The sequence below is a fragment of the Pelobates fuscus genome, chromosome 11 (assembly GCF_036172605.1).
Source record: "Pelobates fuscus isolate aPelFus1 chromosome 11, aPelFus1.pri, whole genome shotgun sequence".
NCBI lineage: Eukaryota > Metazoa > Chordata > Amphibia > Anura > Pelobatidae > Pelobates > Pelobates fuscus.
This window is the reverse complement of record NC_086327.1, coordinates 35,058,365-35,080,383: the sequence shown is the minus strand read 5'-3', so window position 1 is coordinate 35,080,383 and position 22,019 is coordinate 35,058,365. Positions and strand designations below refer to the sequence as shown.

Here is a 22,019-nt window from a genome sequence, read left to right as displayed (position 1 = left end):
GGGACCATAAATCACAATGGGGGGAGGACTTACTGTCCTCCCTCCACCCCCACCCCTGTGCGGTGGGTGGGGGCCACTAAAATAATGAGGGGGGACCTACTTTCCCCCCCCGGCCACCACCCCTGCGCGTTGGGTGGGGGCCATAAAAATAATGAGGGGGGGGACCTACTGTCCTCCCCCACTGTCCCCCACCCCTGAGCGGTGTGTGGGGGCCCTAAAAAAAAACAATAAGGGGGGACCTACTGTCCCCCCCAGCCCCCACCCCTGAGTGGTGGGTGGGGGCCCTAAATAAAAATTCCCTCCCAATCAAAGGTGACTAGGGGTCCCCAAGCCCCTAGTCACCCACCCCCCACCCCAGAAAAAAGTTACCCCCTACTTACCCCCCTCACCCTAAAAAATAGTGAAGGGGGAATAAAATAACTAACCTGTAAAGAAAAATTCAGCTTACCATTTGACGTCTTCTTTTTTCTAAAATCTTCTTTTTTCAGCCCCAAAAAAGGCCAAATAAAAAGCCATAGGAACCGACGCAATAAAAAAACAAACAAAAAAAAAACGAGTGCAAAACAAAAAATCCATCTACACCCATGGAGGGCTCCGCGTAGACTGAGCTCTGCAGGGAGGGGGAAGTCTTATAAAGCCTTGCCACGCCCTGCAATCAGGCTAATAACACTCTGATTGGCTGGTTTAAGCCAATCAGAGTGCTCTTTGTCAATTTACACAGCGTGTGAAAATTCCAAAGAACTTTCCCACGCTGTGTAAAATGATACCGAGCACTCTGATTGGTTAGATTCCAAGCCCACCAATCACAGAGCTCTGTGTCATTTTACACAGCGTGGGAAAGTTCTTTGGAAAGGGGTGGGAGCGGGGGGAGGACAGTAGGTACTCCCCCCATTGTGATTTATGGCCCCCACCCACCGTGCAGGGGTGGGGGCCGGGGGGAGGACAGTAGGTACCCCCCTTGTTATTTTAATGGCCCCCACCCACCACGCAGGGGTGGGGGCGGGGGGAGGACAGTAGGTCCCCCCCCAGTGTGTATCAGGGTCCCTGAGGACAGGTGTCAATCCATATCTGCCAAGTGACCCTATGTAGGGGGAAGAGTCCCTATTCTGCTCTGTGTCAGTGTGTATCAGGGATCCTTAGGATAGGTGTCAATCCATATCTGCCAAGTGACCCTATGTAGGGGGAACAGTCCCTATTCTGCTCTGTGTCAGTGTGTATCAGGGATCCTTAGGATAGGTGTCAATCCATATCTGCCAAGTGACCCTATGTAGGGGGAACAGTCACTATTCTGCTCTGTGTCAGCGTGTATCAGGGTCCCTGAGGATAGGTGTCAATCCATATCTGCCAAGTGACCCTATGTAGGTGGAACAGTCCCTATTCTGCTCTGTGTCAGTGTGTATCAGGGTCCCTGAGGACAGGTGTCAATCCATATCTGCCAAGTGACCCTATGTAGGGGGAACAGTCCCTATTCTGCTCTGTGTCAGTGTGTATCAGGGTCTCTTAGGACAGGTGTCAATCCATATGTCGAGGTGTCAATATGTCAGGTGTCAATCCATATCCATTGTGATTTAGGAATGTTAGGTGATTTATGCCCTTTATGTATTAAAACCAGACTCTGCATCAACTGTGTAATTTTCCATGGGAGTTTTGCCATGGATCCCCCTCCGGCATGCCACAGTCCAGGTGTTAGTCCCTGTGAAACAACTTTTCAATCACTTTTGTGGCCAGAAAGAGTCCCTGTGGGTTTTAAAATTTGCCTGCCCATTGAAGTCAATGGCGGTTCGCCCGGTTCGGCGGTTCGCAAACATTTGTGGAAGTTCGCGTCCGCCGTTCGCGATCCTAAAATGTTGTGTTCGCGACATCACTATAATACATGTGTGTAATATGTTCTTGCACACATATCAGAACATATCAGAACTTCTCTTATTGCGGTATTTGTTTAAATAAGTGATTTTTAATAACAGCATTCAAAAAAGTATACTAGAAGTGGTTGGCTATGCTAATGGTTTGGGCAGGCAGCCCTGGCCTAAGCAAACCCACTACCTGACTCCAATATCTGCTTATCTGTGTTAATTTATAGAAAAAAAAATCTGCCTAGAAAAAAATGCACCATAAATGTACCCAATACAGCATATACGAAGAAATATCAATGTATCCTTCCTTGTAAATTTTTTTATAAATAAATACATTTTCACTTCCTCTATATATATCAAAGGCAACCTCTGAGGTCACTAGCTGCTGCCAAAATTCAGTGTGTCTGTCAGATATATGTAAAAAATATATTTATAATTCAATGTGGCCTTTCAAATTTCAGAAATGTTTACGTTTTTATTTGGCAAACAACACCTTCACGGCACATCATAGGTAACAAATTGTATTATTGAATTTTGTTGTTTGATCCATTTATTATTTTGCCGATTCATTGAAGCATAGGATTGAAAACAATATATAAGTCAATAAATGTGTTTTATGGTTTATTCCAGAGCCTTTTGACAAAATGCCAACACTTAATGCTTCTGAAAGCTTTCCTGCTAATGGCAGCAATGTGAATCTTACTTGTAACGCCCCCGATCAGACTGTGGAGAATTACACTTTCTATCGTAACCAAGTGAATGCCTGCTCTCAGGACCGTGTGACCTGTACTGGGTCTAACCTGACCTTCCATCCAATCATAGAGAGTGATGAAGGAAACTATACCTGTACTATCCAAAACCCCATAAACAATAAAACCAGTGAGCCCTATCTTCTGAAGGTGGAAGGTAAGAATCTGTACTGTACTGTCTGTAGTCTGAAGTTATATGTCTGTACTGACTACATTGTATGTCTTATAAAGACCAATCTGTGCAAACACATTTGTTTGTGGAATTGAATCACCTACTAGTGATGACAAAATACATTTTGATACCAGACATGTACATGGCCCTAGGGCTATGTGATTTTTTTTGCCCAAGCAATATTACAAGTAAAAAATATTTAACTGCAACAGCAAAGCTAATTATTAGTTATTTTATTAGGACTAACTAAAATAACCCCAGATTTGTGAAATTCAGCCTTTAAGATAAACTGAGGTTCAGTTCAAGCAGGGTATTCACTAAAGCAGGGGTGGGGAACCTTCGGCCCTCCAGATGTTTTGGACTACATCTCCCATAATACTCTTACAGCCATAATGCTGGCAAAGCATCAAGGGAGATGTAGTCCAAAACATCTGGAGTGCCAAATGTTCCTCATCCCTGCACTAAAGTGTGAATTGTTTCATTATTGTTAGCTGAGAGGGATGATGCTCTGGGAAAAAATGACCGTCAACATTTTTAAAAAAACACATTGCCTACTGTTTTAATTCCTGTAAATAATGGTTTACAAATCAAGCATTTCTAGGTTATGAACTATAGCGTGAATTCTCATGAAATTAAAAGAATTCAAAGTGAATCTCAGTTTTTAGGCAAAAATAGGCGTATTGAAAACATAGATGACTTGTAAAATTTTAAGATGGTCTTCAATTTGAATTCCTTTTGATTAATTTATTATTTTACACTATAGTTAACAAACCTATAAATATCCGTCTTGTGAACCTTTTATTTGCAGGAATTAAAACATTAGAGGAGGTCTTTTTTTACCTATTAACTTTCACTTTTTTATAGCATCCCCTTTCATCTAACAAGAAGCATATATTTTTGGATTAATTAATAGAGCCCTGAGTTTGTTTTGTTTTATTTTTTGAGTTGTGGCAAAGTTAAGCCAGACATTTTAGTAACCAGCATTACATTGGTGCAACACAGGTTATTAAAAAATTTAAAGCAGAGCAAACACGCTTCAAAAAACCGACAGAAAACTGCAACAACAAAAAAACTGAGGTCTATTTCAAGCAGTGGTATTCACCAAAGTGTGATTTGGTGAATTGTGTATTTGTTGCTGTTAGTACTATTTACTAAAAGTGACATCATTTGCTTGACATGCGCACAGTCGTTATTCGGCTTGTGGCATTTTCTTCCCCATAACCCACCAATAAACACAGACACCAGTTTCTGTTGGAAAATAAAAGTCCACAGCTTTATTTAAATTTTTCAATAAACAAGATAACAAATTGGGGTCATTGCCAAATAAATTAATTTACCCCCACCCCCATCCGTACAGCATTAACCCAGACAATGACCCCATACCATAAACAATATATAACAATATAAATAACACATAAATATAACACACGGCCTACCAAAGAGGCCCCATAATTATAACTTTATTAACTGTAGGGGTGTACCGAGACACCCCTACACCACCAGGTTCGGAGCCACCGATGAGCTCGAACCAACAGACCACTTCCAACTCTGGCCTAATTCAACTTAAGCTTAGCCTAGCCACTTGCTAATCCACTTCCATCCCAATTACCCTAGCCCTATCCCGCCGCTGTGACAAAACGGGACCTGCCAAAAAACCTAGGGAGGGTGGGAGGGACAATTAACAGGTACGTGCAGATTCTGAATTAAAATGGCCACTTGCTAAAATGGCCGCTTAATATACTCGCACTTTTCCACACCCTTTAACATGCTCCACCCTAAAACCCCACCCCTGAATCTATAGCTCCACCTGCCTACTCCTTGGCTCTGTCAAGGCCCATTCCCCTGACTGCGCTGATCCATGAGCTTCATGACATGCGCACAGTCGTTATTCGGCTTGTGGCATTTTCTTCCCCATAACCCACCAATAAACACAGACACCAGTTTCTGTTGGAAAATAAAAGTCCACAGCTTTATTTAAATTTTTCAATAAACAAGATAACAAATTGGGGTCATTGCCAAATAAATTAATTTACCCCCACCCCCATCCGTACAGCATTAACCCAGACAATGACCCCATACCATAAACAATATATAACAATATAAATAACACATAAATATAACACACGGCCTACCAAAGAGGCCCCATAATTATAACTTTATTAACTGTAGGGGTGTACCGAGACACCCCTACACCACCAGGTTCGGAGCCACCGATGAGCTCGAACCAACAGACCACTTCCAACTCTGGCCTAATTCAACTTAAGCTTAGCCTAGCCACTTGCTAATCCACTTCCATCCCAATTACCCTAGCCCTATCCCGCCACAGCCCGAGACTTGATCCATTAAGGTCTTGAGCGCCCCCCACCACACAAAAATAGGGCCCGGGATATCCCCTCCTGAAAACCGAGGTTAAGCAAGTCACAACCAACCTCCGAAAGGTGGACCCCATCCTCACGATAATACCCAGGTAACATACCCTCTAGCTCCCAGTGCCTGACCGGGACCCCACCTGACCGCCTAACGAAAACAGACATGGCCTTGTTAACTTTTCCCCGACACCTCGCCACCGCAGCTGTGTCCCTGGCGTGTCTCCAATTAAATCTAGGAACCATCTCAGACCATACTATAACCACTCCCGGCACCCGCTCCCGGAGGCGATCCAAATCCCGCTTCATTCTCCGAATTAGCTCCCTCTGAGGGATAAGCCCCAAATCGTTACCCCCACCATGTATCAGTATTACGTCCGGGGGATTTCCTTCCAACAATTTACCAAAAATCACTCCACTAATGCTCTGCCAGCTGAAACCACGAAAACCAAACCATTGTAACTGTACATTGTCCTGAGGAAAGCCCAGTTGTGCTCCATTCCTCCGAACTGCGGCCCTCTTCTGCGCCCAATAAACGTAGGAGTGACCCACCAACCATACAACCCGACCTGGAAAGAAACACAAGTTATTAACTAGCAGAGCATCGACACCACACACTCAACCCCAACCAGACCCCCCCTTCAAACCAACTTATCTGTTCGTACATAAGTCCTAAAACGCGCGGACTCCCACCGACCTATCTGTTTAATCCGAGCATCCCCAAGTCCGAGCCGCGCTGCTTCCGTTGCAGCCCCGATGCGAAATGAATGAGTCCCAAATTGCATGGGATGCAAACCCAACTGTCGCAGCCCCATGCGAAAGACCCTGACAAATTGGAAGCGCGACAGCGCAAGACCATCCTCGTGAACGAGGAAGCACCCCGAGCTTTGCGGGCGCACACCTAAGTATTTGTGCCCACATGCTACTGGGCAGACTGCCGACCCTGGCAACGCAAACAAAATTATTGTCTTACCTCTCCCAAAGACATCCGTCTTGGAGCACCTCAGGCGTATCTCGACCTTGTCCTGCCCCAGCACCACATCCTCGAACCGGATCCCGTTCGCCCCGGACTTATTAGAGCTGACCAGTTCGCCGATGCGGAACGCCCCAAAAAACGCCCAAACAAAAGCTACGGTAAACAAGAGCACTTCAAACGAAGATGTACAAACGTCATGCAGCCTTTCTGTCAAGCCATGTAGAATGTTAAACGACACAGGCCGTCTCGAGTCTACAGTCCAAGTCCTTTACGAAAGCCTCTCAACACCTGCTTCACCAAAAAAGTTTTTGTAATATCCTCTTTACCCGGGAATTTAAACCAAAATGCTAATGCTGACATGTAACGGTCCACCTTCGCGGGAGAAGCCCCTCCCGCGAATAACCGACACAACAACCATAATAGCGTGTCCAACCTACCTGCCGGCGAGTTCGCCCCTCCAGACTGCCCCATCATCTCCTCCCATTCATACCATACCTTGGTGTACGCTGTCCACGTTCCGGCCGCCAGGGAACTTCTTATAAAGCCCCCAAGCAAGACGTCCCGAGCCGCCACATCTCCGCCGGGCATGCCTGACCTGTCTCCTGAGCTCCCGGCGCCGCTGCCCGAAAACGTTCCCACTGCGAACGAGATAAGGCGTCAGCGATAACATTCAACAATCCCGGGACATGTTTTGCCCTAAACACAATATTCCAAGACATGCACAGCAGCACCAAGCGCCTCAACAACCGTACCACAGGCAGAGAAGAGGCCGAGATATTATTAACTGCCTGCACCACCGCCATGTTATCAGAATGAAAGATCACCTTCCTGTTCGCGAGCTCTTCGCCCCATAAAGATACCGCCACTACCACAGGAAAGAGCTCTAGGAAGGCCAGGTTCCTGATCAAGGCGCTTTCCTTCCACGCCTCCGGCCACTCTTCCGCGCACCATCTCCCTCCCAGGTAGGCACCGAAACCTACGCTCCCGGAAGCGTCCGTATATAAGCCAATTGCTTCTGACGATGTTGCCTCATCCCTAAAATACACCCGACCATTGAACTCCTGTAGGAAACACAACCAAACATCCAGATCTGCCTTCATCGCAGCTGAGACTCTGATATAATGACCTGGCAATCGCGCACCGCAGGTTGCTCGAGCCAACTGCCTGCAAAAAACCCTCCCCATAGGGATCACTTTACAAGCAAAGTTCAAGCTCCCCAGCAGGGACTGTAACTGCCTCAAGGTCACCTTCTTCGAACCCCTGACTACCCCCACCCGCTGGCGGAGCGCTATCAGTTTATCCGCTGGTAACCTACATTCACCCTTCACCGAATCTATTTCCAGCCCTAGGAAGCTCAAGCATACCGTCGGGCCCACCGTCTTCTCAGCCGCCAACGGGATCCCAAAGACCTGTGCCACCCATTGCAACACCCCCAGTACTTGCCCACAACGATCGGACCCTGCCGGTCCTACGCACAAAAAGTCGTCCAGATAGTGCACTACTGCACCCCCAGCCGACTCCTGACGCACCACCCATTCAAAGAAAGAGCTGAACTTTTCAAAGTATGAGCAAGAAATAGAGCAGCCCATGGGCAAACACAAATCCACGAAAAAACCCTCATCAAAGAAACATCCCAATAAGTGGTGACATGTCGGGTGAATAGGAAGCAGCCTGAAAGCCGCCTCCACGTCCACCTTCGCCATCAACGCTCCCGGCCCCGCTCTCCGTACCAACTCAACCGCTTGATCGAATGATGCGTATGACACGGAGCTTAGGGCCGCGTCAATGTCGTCGTTAACAGAAGCCCCTTTTGGGTAAGACAAATGGTGTATCAACCGAAATTTGCCTGGTTCCTTCTTGGGGACCACCCCCAACGGAGACACCCTCAAGTTCGGCAAAGGTGGGACCGCATAGGGTCCCGCCATCCTGCCGAGCCGTACCTCCGACATCAATTTGTCCCGCACCACCCCTGGGTGATCCCGAACGGATCGTAAATTCAAACATAAAGTCCCTGGCACCTTCCCTTTAAACGGTATCCTAAACCCCTCCGTGAATCCTCTTCTCAAAAATTCCGCGTCAGCCCTGTTAGTGTAGCGCTTTAGCCACGGCAGCATCTCGCCTACCTTCACCGGAGTTGCCCCCAGTGGCAGCGGCAGGAGCCGTGGCGCCACTGGGACCTCCCCCGCTAGTCGATTTGCCTCTCTTGAAGCACCTATTGACTCCATGCGTACCGCCGCAACCGGAACACTTGTGTTTGAATCTGCACGACGAGCCCCATTTACATTGGCCCTCGTTGAAAAGCCAGCAGAAACCCTTCTTTTGTCCGGCCGGCGCCGCTCCTCCATGTGCTGCACCGGCCGCCCCGTGAAAGGGCGCAGCCTTCTGCGCCATCATGAGCCGCATCCACAGGGGCAGATCCATCTGATCCCATCTCATGCTCGGGTTCGCTGCTAAACGCTGGCGGAATTGCTCATCGTATTTCCACCAAGCAATCCCACCGTACGTCCGGTAAGCGTCCCCTATCCCGTCCAAGTAGCAAAAAAGCTGCGAACAACGATCGGGAAACTTTTCCCCGATGACGCTGGCCAGTATGCAAAAAGCCCGCAACCAGTTCGCGAACGTCTTGGGTATCTTCCGATACCTACGCTTCTTCTCTTCTTCCTCCTTCTTCGCATCCTTTTTATCCTCATCCTTTAGATCGAGGAACTCCTCCAGGGGAAGGAGAGAAAAAACCTCTACAAACTCACCTTTCCAAATCCTGTCCTTCACCTCAGACTTCAGGTGACATCCCAAGGGGCCCGCGAAAGAGACATGTACATTCTGCCGCGCCGCGTCGGAAACCTCCCCTCCTCCTACCGAACCTAAGCCTGTCCTCTCACCTGTCTCGGGCGTACTCCGTCCGGATACACCACTCACCGCCCCCTTAGCCTGACCCGACGTCCCGGAACCCACTTCCGGAACCCATACCCTCGAAAATTGCGGTGAAGCCCCCTCCCCACCGCCCCATGTATCTAACAATGATTTTAGGCAAGTTAACATGGAATCAGAATGTGATGTAACAGGCAACTCACCGCCAGAGCCTCCGGCCGCGGAAGGCCGCGGGGTCGTTTTCCTCCCTTCCGCCGCGTGCGGCTCCGGGGTGTCCGTTTGACGCCGACTCCCTTCCGCCAGATCCCGCCGTGGGACCGTAGGTGTACCGCTCCGCGACCTGTAGGGAGAAGAACACCTGGGTAGTCTGTTCGAGTGCCCATCTACCCGCCCTTCCTCCTTACGTTCCCTGTCGTCAACCCTGCGCCTCTCCCGCCTAGTAGCCAGGCCCTCTGGGCCGTAAGAACTATCCGGCCGTCCTTGGGTGCTCCCGTTGGAGGACCCAGATTCGCTGCGCCGTTCCCTTCTCCTCCTGGCCCTGCAGACTGATCCCCGCCTACTGTACCCGTCAGTAGACGAGCTCCTCTCCCTGACACACCCTGCCCGTTCTTGCCTGGCGCCTGCCCTGCGCCGCCTCTTGTAATCCGCAGGCCTAGGGTTGTCTTTGCATTCATGCCGTCCCCGGGAGCAACATTTATGGCCCTCCCGTACACTCCTAACCCCGCTGTCAGAGTGTGTGTCATACCCCTGGGACATACCCTCACTGTCCGCTCCTCTGTCCACTGGGGAAGCGCTGCGCTGGCCCTGACAAACGGAAGCCCCTTCCGCTGTCGCCCTGCCTTGGTCCTGGTGCCCTAGCTGGGTGACCTGTCCTGCCGTCCCCCCGCTGCCTTGCCTGGGCCTTGTCTCGCCCGCATGATCAAGTCCCCCTCCACTGGAATCCCTTGCTGCCCTCTGAGGTGGTGTCAGCCCGTCCTTCCCAATCCCCAGCGCCTTTCCTTGCCGCCCGGTATGTAAACCGGCGGCAGACTCACCGGGACGTGTCTGGGCTCCATCCACACCTCCGACATCCTCTGCGGTCCCGGTCTCCTCGGAGGCCGTCGCTAATTTTGCCGCCTTGCCGCCCGCCGTCCTGCGAGCAGCGCTCCTCGTGGTAGGCCGCAACACCGTGCCAGGCCTAATCACCGCCCTTGCCTTACCGGCGCCACGTCGCACAGACGGGGCCGGCGGCGTTTGCGTTGGCTCCGACCGGCCTGCCTCCCCAACTGATGATCCGCTCGCCTCTCTGGAAGGACTCCGTCTCCTACGCGCTGCGGGCATCCCGCCCGGGCTCAGCCGCTGGGGCGGTCTCGCCCTCCGCACCGATCACCTCTCCACAGCCGCTGGGGGGTTACCGCTGGTCCCAGGAACCGCCAGTTGCTGCTGCAGCCATGCCATCCCCCTGTCTCTCACTGCTGCTCTCACACCGTCCAGGATCTCTTCAAGCGAAGCCATCTGAAAAACAGAAGAAAAGAAACCACACAACCTGCCAACACAATTAACAGGTACGTGCAGATTCTGAATTAAAATGGCCACTTGCTAAAATGGCCGCTTAATATACTCGCACTTTTAGACACCCTTTAACATGCTCCACCCTAAAACCCCACCCCTGAATCTATAGCTCCACCTGCCTACTCCTTGGCTCTGTCAAGGCCCATTCCCCTGACTGCGCTGATCCATGGGCTTCAATTTACTAATGTCTCAAAGCGTTCCATGCACCTCACTTTTGGACCGAACGCTCGGGGAGAGCCTTTCAGTGATACACAGACAACGTGTTTCAAATTGGGCTACTACCAGTGTATTAAAAGCCAGGCAAACATATTTATAGACAGAAGTTACAGCAAAAGTAACATGACAAGATTACATCAGCTAAACACAAAATTGCTTATTCAGCAACCAACAACATGTATTTCGGTAACCAGAGCTTAAAAGGTTATTTCTTTAATGGTCTGCAACATATTTTACTTTTAAGTTGACATTTAAGATTTGCTATTTCTAATAATATAGTCTTGTCCATTTACAGTAGTCACGTACTTCATTTTTTAACCCTTTCACCTCTGTACAGAAAGTGGTCAACACCTTTAAGGAGGCCAATAATAAGACCAGGAAACTGGGCATCCCCTGGCTCACTTTGTCATCGTCAATAGTAAAACTGCTCTTATTAACCAAAGAATGTTACTGCTATTAATATACAGTAATAACCAGTTCATGAATCTTTGTTAATGCTCAGTATTTAATTGCATACACTAATTGCTCAGTTAAAGCTTTCCTTCACTACTTGTTGAATACCTTACAATATTTTTCAAGAACCACTGAATCATTTCTATGTTATTATTGTCTCACATTTATTAGATCACATAAGTAAAACAAATGAAAACTGTGCAAACTAATTTTCACAGAAATTAAATCACATTAATTATTAGGTTGGTGTAATAATTTAATTGTATATATCTCTTAACTTTCAGTTCCTGTCCATGAAGTGATGATAGGAAGCAACGCTAGCTCTTTGCTCTGGGTTGGAAAGGATTCTGTATCTTTAAACTGTTCAGCTCTTGGTACTGATGTTCAGTTCTCCTGGAATCTGAATGGAGCTGCACTACCTTCAGACCCACGCTACAAGGTTACCCATGATAGCCTCATTATTAGCCCAGTGGAAAGAAATGACAATGCATCATTTACGTGTATTGCCAGAAACCGGGTGAATAATATTACCAGCAAAGCCTTGACACTTAGCCTGGCCTGTGAGTAATGTGGATCTCTAAGCATAAACATATCCTTAACAATAACCTTTAACAAATGTTGTTTATTATTATATTTTGATAACAATAAAATGTCACTATACAGTCAGTGCATCCTTAAAGAAAACAAGAAAAGTCAAAATATATTTTCAAGAGAAAAAGTCAAGCTAAATAATATAGTTGCACAACTTAAACATAAAAATAAGTGGGAATATAAAGATAAAAATATAATAATTCAAAATAAAATAAGTAAAGTGACTGCAAACCAGTTAAGAACTAAAATGTTCTAAAATAATTAAACAGTTAATGGTTCTAGATATAAAACTCAATGTTAAAGGGACACTATAGTCACCTGAACAACTTCAGCTTAATGAGGTTGTTCAGGTGAGTGCTACAGCTACCCGGAGCCTTTTTCTTGTAAGCACTGTATTTTCTGAGAAAATGCAGTGTTTACATTGGAAGCTTGGAACACCTCTTGTTGCAGTCAATCAGACGGCCACCAGAGGGACTTCCGAGTTCAGAGGCCCTAAAAAGGCCTCTCGTCCGATGCATTCTGGGTGAATACATCAGACGGGCTATCAGCACACAAAGCACTGTGAACGCGCTTTGTGTGCTGATAGCCTGTCAGCACTGCTGTGGGCGTGGCTTCAGCTGACAGCTGAAGCCCGAACCCACAGGGACGCTTACTGTCCACAATAGTGGTTGGGGGGGGGGGGAGACCTACTCTCCTCCCCCCCGGCCCCCACCACTGTGCGGCGGGTGGGGGCCCTAAAATTATCAATAAGGGGGGACCTACTGTCCCCCCGGCCCCCACCCCTGTGCGGCGGGTGGGGGCCCTAAAACTATCAATGAGGGGGGGACCTACTGTCCCCCCCCGGCCCCCACCCCTGAGCGGCGGGTGGGGGCCCTAAAATTATCGATAAGGGGGAGGGGGACCTACTGTCCCCCCCGGCCCCCACCCCTGTGCAGCGGGTGGGGGCCCTAAAATTATCGATAAGGGGGGGGGACCTACTGTTCCCCCCCGGCCCCCACCCCTGAGCGGTGGGTGGAGGCCCTAAAATTATCAATAAGGGGGGGGACCTACTGTCCCCCCCGGCCCCCACCCCTGTGCGGCGGGTGGGGGCCCTAAAATTATCAATTGTCCCCCCCGGCCCCCACCCCTGAGCGTTGGGTGGGGGCCCTAAATACAAAGGGGGGGACCCTAGTTAACCCTCCCCCCCCAAAAAAAAAAAATATCTCCCTACCTACCCCCCTCACCCTAAAAATAATGAGGGGGGGAACATTAACTAAAAACCTGTAAAAAAAAAAAAAATGAGATAAAAAAAACTTACCATTCGATGTTTTCTTTCTTCTAAAATCTTCTTTCTTCAGCCCCAAAAAAGGCCAAATAAAAATCCATAATAACCAATGCAATTAAAAAAAAAAAAAAAACGAGCGCAAAAAAAATAATCCATCTTCACCCATGGAGGGCTCCGCGCAGACTGAGCTCTGCAGGGTGGGGAAGGCTTATAAAGCCTTGCCCCGCCCTGCAATTAGGCTAAGAACACTGTGATTGGTGGGTTTAAGCCAATCAGAGTGCTCTTTGTCATTTTACAAGCATGGGAACGTTCTTTGGAATTTTCCCACGCTTGTAAAATGACACAGAGCACTGTGATTGGATGGATTTCAAGCCATCCAATCACAGTGCTCTGTGTCATTTTACAAGCGTGGGAAAATTCCAAAGAACTTTCCCACGCTTGTAAAATGACACAGAGCACTGTGATTGGATGGATTTCAAGCCATCCAATCACAGTGCTCTGTGTCATTTTACAAGCGTGGGAAAATTCCAAAGAACGTTCCCATGCTTGTAAAATGACAAAGAGCACTCTGATTGAATCCATCCAATCACAGTGCTCTATGTCATTTTAAAAGCGTGGGAAAGTTCTTTGGAATTTCCCCACGCTTGTAAAATGACACAGAGCACTGTGATTGGATGGCTTGAAATCCATCTAATCACAGTGCTCTGTGTCATTTTACAAGCGTGGGAAAATTCCAATGAACTTTCCCACGCTTGTAAAATGACACAGAGCACTGTGATTGGATGTGTTTCAAGCCATCCAATCACAGTGCACAGAGCACTGTGATTGGATGGCTTGAAACCCATCCAATCACAGTGCTCTGTGTCATTTTACAAGCGTGGGAAAATTCCAAAGAACTTTCCCACGCTTGTAAAATGACACAGAACACTCTGATTGGCTTAAACCCACCAATCAGAGTGTTCTTAGCCTAATTGCAGGGCGGGGCAAGGCTTTATAAGTCTTCCCCCGCCCTGCGGAGCTCAGTCTGCGCGGAGCCCTCCATGGGTGAAGATGGATTGTTTTTTTTGCGCTCGTTTTTATTTATTTATTTATTTTTTTAATTGCGTCGGTTATTATGGATTTTTATTTGGCCTTTTTTGGGGCTGAAGAAAGAAGATTTTAGAAGAAAGAAAACATCGAATGGTAAGTTATTTTTATCTCATTTTTTTCTTTTTTACAGGTTTTTAGTTAATGGTCCCCCCTCATTATTTTTAGGGTGAGGGGGGTAGGTAGGGAGACATTTTTTTGGGGGGGGAAGGGTTAACTAGGGTCCCCCCCCTTTGTATTTAGGGCCCCCACCCAACGCTCAGGGGTGGGGGCCGGGGGGGACAATAGGTCCCCCCCTTATTTATAATTTTAGGGCCCCCACCCGCCGCACAGGGGTGGGGGCCGGGGGGGGACAATAGGTCCCCCCACTTATTTTTAATTTTAGGGCCCCCACTACCCGCTCAGGGGTGGGGGCCGGGGGGGGAACGTAGGTCCCCCCCCCTTATTGATAATTTTAGGGCCCCCACCCACGCTAAGGGGTGGGGGCCGGGGGGGGGGGACAGTAGGTCCCCCCACTTATTGATAATTTTAGAAAGCGAGCTGAGCTTTCAGTCAGACCGCTCAGCTCGCGAACGCGCATTCCGCGCACATGCGCGGTAAAGCGCTCAGGTTCTTCATAGGGCGGCATTCAATGCCGCTCTATGAAGAACGCGATTGGTGCAGCGCGAAGCCGCGCATGCGCACCACATCGCGATGACGATCCTCTGTGAGAAGCGTCCTATTGGGCCCCGCGATTTCGTCATTTTGACGAAAAAGGGGGCGCGGTCTAGCGGGGAGCTCGGTGCTTGAACGGAGGTAAGTTTTTAATATAAAAACACCTCGAAAATTATTTTTAATGAATGAAAGTACATATAAAAGCAAGAAGGAAGGCTGGGGGACCTGTCTTTCTTGCTTTTATATGGTGACTATAGAGTCCCTTTAAGCTAAGTTGGGTATTATTTGTATATAAATAATATGTATTATGCAGACCCTTTTTGTGCTCAGTAAGAAATATATAAATAAGTGTTGCTCTAAGCACCATAACAACATCGCATCATTACAAAGTATCTTCATCTTCGTCTCTCTGACCAGATTGGTTTATAAATGTAGCAATTTGCAAAACTCCCTGCTACTATAAGCATACTCCATAGCGTACCTTTCCGTCCTCCTTTTCTATTTTTTTCTATTAAAATTCATCTTGGTGTGACTGTGCATCTTAGTCAGTATGTGAGTGTATCTGTTTGTATGTATATCTGTACGTGTGTCAATAAGAGTATCTGTGTCATTATGTGTGTGTACCTATATGTGTGTCAGTCTGTATGCATGTGTGTCTGTGTATTCATATCAGTATATTTGTGTATCTGTATGTGGCAGTTCATGTGTATATGTCAATACATCAAGGCATTCAGACACTTGTACAATACACAAATACAGTCCTGCATTCAAATGCAAACACTACACACAAATGCACACCAACATTAAAACTCCAACACTACACACACATGCACTACTATATTCAAATAGCAACTGTACATACAATTACACTACTACATTCAAAACCACACATGCTCCATGCAGACATCCCAACTTGCAAAACCTAATTTCATGACTGCCCTCTACCCCTCATGCGCAGGCCCACGTGGGCCTCCACACACCGTCACACACACAACATATTACAACTATTCATACAGACACATGCACACACTTTGACACACAAATACACACACCGGCATACACATAACTTGACACACATATACCCACACTGGCACATACACACAAATACACACTGACACATACACACAGATACACACTGACGCACACAAGCCCACACTGGCACATATGCACTGACACACATACACACTGACACATATACACACTGACACACATACACACTGGCACATATACACACTGACACACAGATACACACTGGCACATACACACACAATCTGACACACATTGCAGCCACCTGTTAGCGTACCTTTGGTGGTCCTGGCTGAGGCTGATGGTGATACCGGAGAAACTGACGGAAGCCAAGCACAGAGAGATGGACACAGGTTTCTTCAGGAAGGAAGAGATCTTTATTCGATTCACCGACCGGGACTCAGAGGGACCAATGTCACCAAAAACAGCTCAAATCTGAGCCCTGATCGTACAGTGTAGGCACCTTATATAGACATATAGCTCCTCCTATAATCAGTTCCACCTACACGTACTCTTACCCAATCAACAGAATAGAGACTAAATTCCTGTTTGACCACTTGGCTTGCCCAGCACAATCCAGGAGGGGAATACTCGTATATCCTGTATTCCTACACATGCTCCTTACACTACTGATTGTATCGTTGCCACGTGCAACCAACCGACCGATACATCAGCATATGCACGTGCACATACCACGTGGCAATCTCGGCCTACTAAATTTATTTTTACCCAGATTCCACCACAATGGGAGTGAGCATGTAGCTGCTCACTCCAGCCTCTCCATGTGCTGCTGCTGCCTCCTCCTCACTCCCACATGGCTGTCTCTTTAGCTGGGAGGGAGTGACCTTCCCTTTCCTACCAGCCGGCAAGAACTGCAGGGGCCCGGTCCCCCTATCCAACTTCTGCTCAGAAATAACACCCACTGGGTGAGTATTTAGTAGGGGGCTGGGGGGACAGTTATTGATGGCATTTTAAACGTGTAATATCCTGGAAATTACACACAATTTGACAAGCATTGTATGTTAGCTTGTGTGTGTGATTTCTGGGATTTTACACATGGTGTGCGGGTGTCTACTGGACCTACTGGGAGACTTGGGATGTCTGCTCCATGTAGAAACATGCTTACATTAAAACACACATACACTGCTCACAAATACAACCAGCAAGGATGGGGAAATAGTAGAATTCAAGCTGGCAAAGCATTGTGGAAGTTGCAAGATAGGATCTACATCCTTATGCTATGGGGGGCCCCAAAAAATCTCTTGCACCAGAGCCCTCTCCACATTAATTCTGCCACTGGAACTGTGGCTGGTGGATAATCTACATATCCCATAAACCTTTGCTGTACAGGGGTTTATTGTATTAATAAAACCCATAGACCAGATGAATAGATTTCCTATTTGTTTTACCTCTTCCTAATCAAAGAATAGTCTGTAGTCTATATCATTTTCCTGGTGTAATATGTGGAATCTAAATGGTGTTTTGTTTTGCTGTATTATTTTGAGCTTTTTATGCACAATATTGTTAAAGGAACACTTCAAGCCAGGGCCGGCGCATCTATAAGATGGCACAGGCAGCCACCTTAGGGTGCCAGAGCAGGGGGGTGCAAAAATCCGAATACCCTGCCTCTGGCTGGGGACTTGTATTTTTCACATTACCACTCTCCCTACAGCCTGCTCTTCTCCTGGGTCCTCTGGGGAGTCCCCCTCTACAGCCCCGTGCCCCCTCCCCACAGCCCAATGTCCCCCCCCTCTACAGCTCTTTGGAGTCCCCCTCTACAGCCCTGTGCCCCCTCCCCACAGCCCAATGTCCCCCCTCTTCATCCCCTGCCCCCCTAAAGACCTTGTCCCCCCTTTTACAACCCCTATCCCCCACCACAGCCCCTGACTCTCTTCTAGAGACCTTGTGCCCCGACCTACAGCCCCTTTCCACCAGAAATAAGATGGTCTCAGCCATTGTGTTCTTTTGGGGGGGAGGGGGAGAGGAGGGAGCAGCAAAATGCTACTGTGTAGCCAGAAATCCTTGCACCGGCAATGCTTCAAGCACTATAACTACTACAGTCTGCTGCAAAGTTTATGGTGCCAGGAGTGCCTTGGTGCCCCTCCCACCAACACCACCACCACCTATTTGAAGGAATCATCGGTGTTTGAACTGTTTGACTTCTCACCTGAAATAGACCAGATGCCCCTTTCATGTCTTTCAGTACCATTTGCTGAGAGTCAGAAGTTCCAAAAAAAGAAACCAAACTAAAAAAAAAACAATAGTGAAATGAAAAGGCCAGTCACTTTATGCAAAAAATAAAATTATTCTCTCTATAAGTAAATTCATGCATTTAAATTAGCAATTTCCATAGCAGAAACTAACCTCAAAAGTTACATAGATATATATCTGACATAGCACAAATCACTATTTGATGCATTTTACAAACTGATCAGCTTGAGCCTTTTATAACCGGTAAGTTATGGTTGCTATAGTGACAATTTACAGAGCTTGTTTTTCATGTTTTTTTCAGCAAACTGCTTATCTTCGAATGATCTGTATATTTTAAAGCAGACATTATTGCGGTCAGCAGGTAGAAAATAGTGATAGGTGCCTCAATATAATATTTATGGATAAGCTTTTCAAATGACTACAATCTGGCCTCGTTTTAATACTCTTGGCTAAACTTTTAAAATTATTTTATATTTTTAAAACGTATTTTGATATTTTCAAATATTATATATTTTTGATATTTTAATATTTTTAAGCAATTCAAAAATATTAATTTGAAGGCAGGCTTGGAAATAATGCTAAATTGTGATGTCTGCCTGTGATCTAACTCTCTATAGATAAAAGTAGAGGTATTATATTCAGAAGCCCCTTAGCCCATGGTTTCTAACGGCAGTGAGATAGTGTTTCACAGGTATTGGTGGACAAGCTGCACACAATGCATTCAAAGGTAAAATAACTATTGATATATTCTAAAATAATACTTTAAATAAATAACAAGCTTTTAAATATGGCTTTTATTAAAGACTTTGTAAAAAATGTTTGGCTGTTTTTTAGTTTGACGTCACGTGCAAATAAATGCAATTCTCCAGGTATGTGAAGTTTTACACCTTATTGTAGTGTTTATGGTGTAAGAAAGATATGAGCCCCACCCTCCCATTCGCCAACATTTTATGTTCAAACAGTTTGACTAAACTGGATTTTATATTATAATGAAGATTCACTAAATCAGTAATAGTCTAAAATATTTGTATTGGTCAGCAGGATTCACATGATGTAACAGAATTGTTGATAACTATTTCAACATGTGAAAAACATGTGTTACCCCCACCTCACCCCATAAAAAAACAAAAAAAAAAAAACAACATGTTTTGAATGGACCCAAAGATTCTTTGTAAATTAAATATTAAAGGTTATTATATTTATATTAGGTGGCATTACATTCATATTAGATGGTATTTTAAGACAAAATGCATTGATCATGAAATATCACAATTCTGGCCTTAAGAAGTTGGAACTAGCAGGTACATCTGGAATTGTAATTACCTTTTCACTCTTCCAGACCATAGCCAAATAGGTCAGAACATCCTTTACCCTGTTCATTAAAATGATAAAAATAACTAGGGATGGTGACATTGGAGGGAATGGAGTTTTTGTTCTAATTATTATATCCTAGGCAAATATAATTCATTTAAAAGGAGACCAAGACAAGCATAGGAAGCACTGGAAAACACTGTGCAGGGATGCTCTATATAGGGTGAGAACATATTCCACAGATAGAATGATCAAAGAGGACCCCAATAGATAGAAAATGCATGTAGGGGTGGTTATCTGAGCAGAGCCATTGTCAGAGTTTACAGGGTAAAACAAGTCACTCCTATAGTGATAGATGTGCAATGTATAGCTTTGATTATCTTTTATTAGAGATGTCGCGAACATAACATTTTCCGTTCGCGAATAGCGAACGCGAATTTGCGCAAATGTTCGCGAACGGGCGAACCGGGCGAACCGCCATAGACTTCAATGGGCAGGCGAATTTTAATACCCACAGGGACTCTTTATTGCCACAAAAGTGATGGAAAAGTTGTTTCACAGGGACTAACACCTGGACTGTGGCATGCCGGAGGGGGATCCATGGCAAAACTCCCATGGAAAATTACACAGTTGATGCAGAGTCTGGTTTTAATCCATAAAGGGCATAAATCACCTAACATTCCTAAATTGTTTGGAATAACGTGCTTTAAAACATCAAATATGATGTTGTGTTGATCAGGTAGTGTAAGGGTTACGCCCGCTTCACAGTGACAGACCAAATTCCCTGTTTAACGCACCGCAAACTGTTGTCAGAGGCAGACACACCAAAAAAATGCCACACTGCTGAGCTCTGCAATGACGGCATTCTGGTGGTGGCAACAGCATGCGTTGATTGGCGTGCTGTCTGGCTGACCCCGGGTGCCGATGCATGCTGTCTGACTGTGCCACTAGCTCCTTGCGACGACCTCCCCCTGCTTACAACTCGTCTCCTCCTCCTCTCTGTCTCCCCATCTGAACTTCCCCCCTGTTCTTCTTTTCTTCTAGCGGGGACCCACGTGACATCCACGGACGCATCGTCATCATCAACCGCTTCACTTGCATCTGACAACTCAGCAAAGGAAGCAGCAGCGGGTACAACATCATCATCATCACACCGTACGTCCATGTGTGTAATGCTGCCTGACTGAGACATATCCCTGTTATCTACATACTCTGGCAATAATGATTGTGCATCACTCATTTCTTCCAACTGATGTGTAAATAACTCCTCTGACAGATCAAGTGAAGCGGCTGTGGTGCTAGTGTTGGTGGTGGCGGCAGGCAGGCAAGTGGTAACTTGAGAGGTGCCCAAAGTTAAGCTGGAGGAGGATGGTGCGTCAAGGTTCCAAGCGGAAGCTGTAGAAGATTGGGTGTCCTGTGTTAGCCAGTCAACTATGTCCTCAGAACTTTTTGAGTTCAGGGTACGTGGCTTCTGAACACTGGGCATTATTCTAGGGCCAAAGGGAATCACAGCACCACGACTACAATGGCCCCTGTGGGGTGGCCTGCCTCTGCCTGTCATTTTTTTTCGATTAGTCCAGGAGCAGCTACTTCCCGGCAGGAGCTCTGTTACCCTCCCCTCGGACCGGTGGGGGTTATCCTGGTCCACCCCTGAGAGGCTGTCTGGAGCTAATGGACGCACAGAGCACAGCCGCCCAGGCTGACATACTCATCTGCGACTCTCCCAATATGGCGGAAGCCGCGTGTCCTCCTTGTACCAGCAAAGCATGGCAGTATATTGAGTCTAAGCTGGACAGACTCTTTAATCAATTTTGGAAGCAAATAACAAGCAGGAAGCCCCAGCAAGCTCCACCACAGCCCCAACAAGCTCCACCACAGCTAAGCAAAGCAGTCCCCATTAAAATCCACCAACGCAAAAGGTGTTGAAGACGGGACCGGAGGCACAAACAGAAATGCAGAGCCTGCCCCACGTCAAGCACTTGCCTCCACCTTAAGTCACCACAATCCCGCACCGGACGTGAAGCACCACCGGGACAGATCCGACCACCCGACAAAACAAGCTTCCACCACCTCGAGCCGCGAACCCGGCACTCAGCCAGAGACTTGCCTTTGTTGTTCCAGGTATCAGGGACTCCCAGGGTCTGCACCTGGCACCCAGAAGGGATCGGATGAGCACAAGCAGTAAACAGCAGCCTGCCAAGCAGGTACCACTATAGCCGATCCTCCACACCATGCCTTTGATCACATGAACTGCTCTCTGCAAATTAACTAATCGTAAAGTAGCAAGCGTTTAAACATGTCATTATTTCACCTCCTAAAGAGTTTATTGTCGTAGTTCCTTACATGCCTTTACCGTAACCTTTCACGTATTATGTTATTCACTAGTCTCATCTCATGGGGCGACTCACACTTGATTTATAACTAGTGGTGGAGCTGCTGATATAAATACACAGTTGATAACGTGCAAGCTACACCCTAAACATGACAGCCATCTTTCTGTCAGGATCGGGACAGGGATCCAACACGCAGAGTACAAACAGGTACAGGGTACGTATACCGGACCTTAGAATGGCCGGACTAACGTAAGTAGTAGTAAAGAATGGTCTAGAGACAAGCCGAGGTCGAGGGAACGAGAGAGCAGGTAAACGAGAGACAAGCCGAGTCAAAGGGTA

The 22,019-nt window shown here is 46.9% G+C and overlaps 1 protein-coding gene across 1 annotated transcript in view; it reads left to right on the top strand.

Annotated features, from left to right (window-relative positions):
* Positions 1 to 11,772, top strand: part of LOC134576785 (pregnancy-specific beta-1-glycoprotein 8-like) — a 174,476-nt gene extending 162,704 nt beyond the window's left edge. The window contains exons 4-5 of the mRNA XM_063435487.1: positions 2,484 to 2,759; positions 11,489 to 11,772. Coding sequence (XP_063291557.1) covers positions 2,484 to 2,759; positions 11,489 to 11,772 — 560 coding nt within the window. The remainder of the gene's footprint in view (positions 1 to 2,483; positions 2,760 to 11,488) is intronic.
* The last annotated feature ends 10,247 nt before the right edge of the window (positions 11,773 to 22,019 follow it).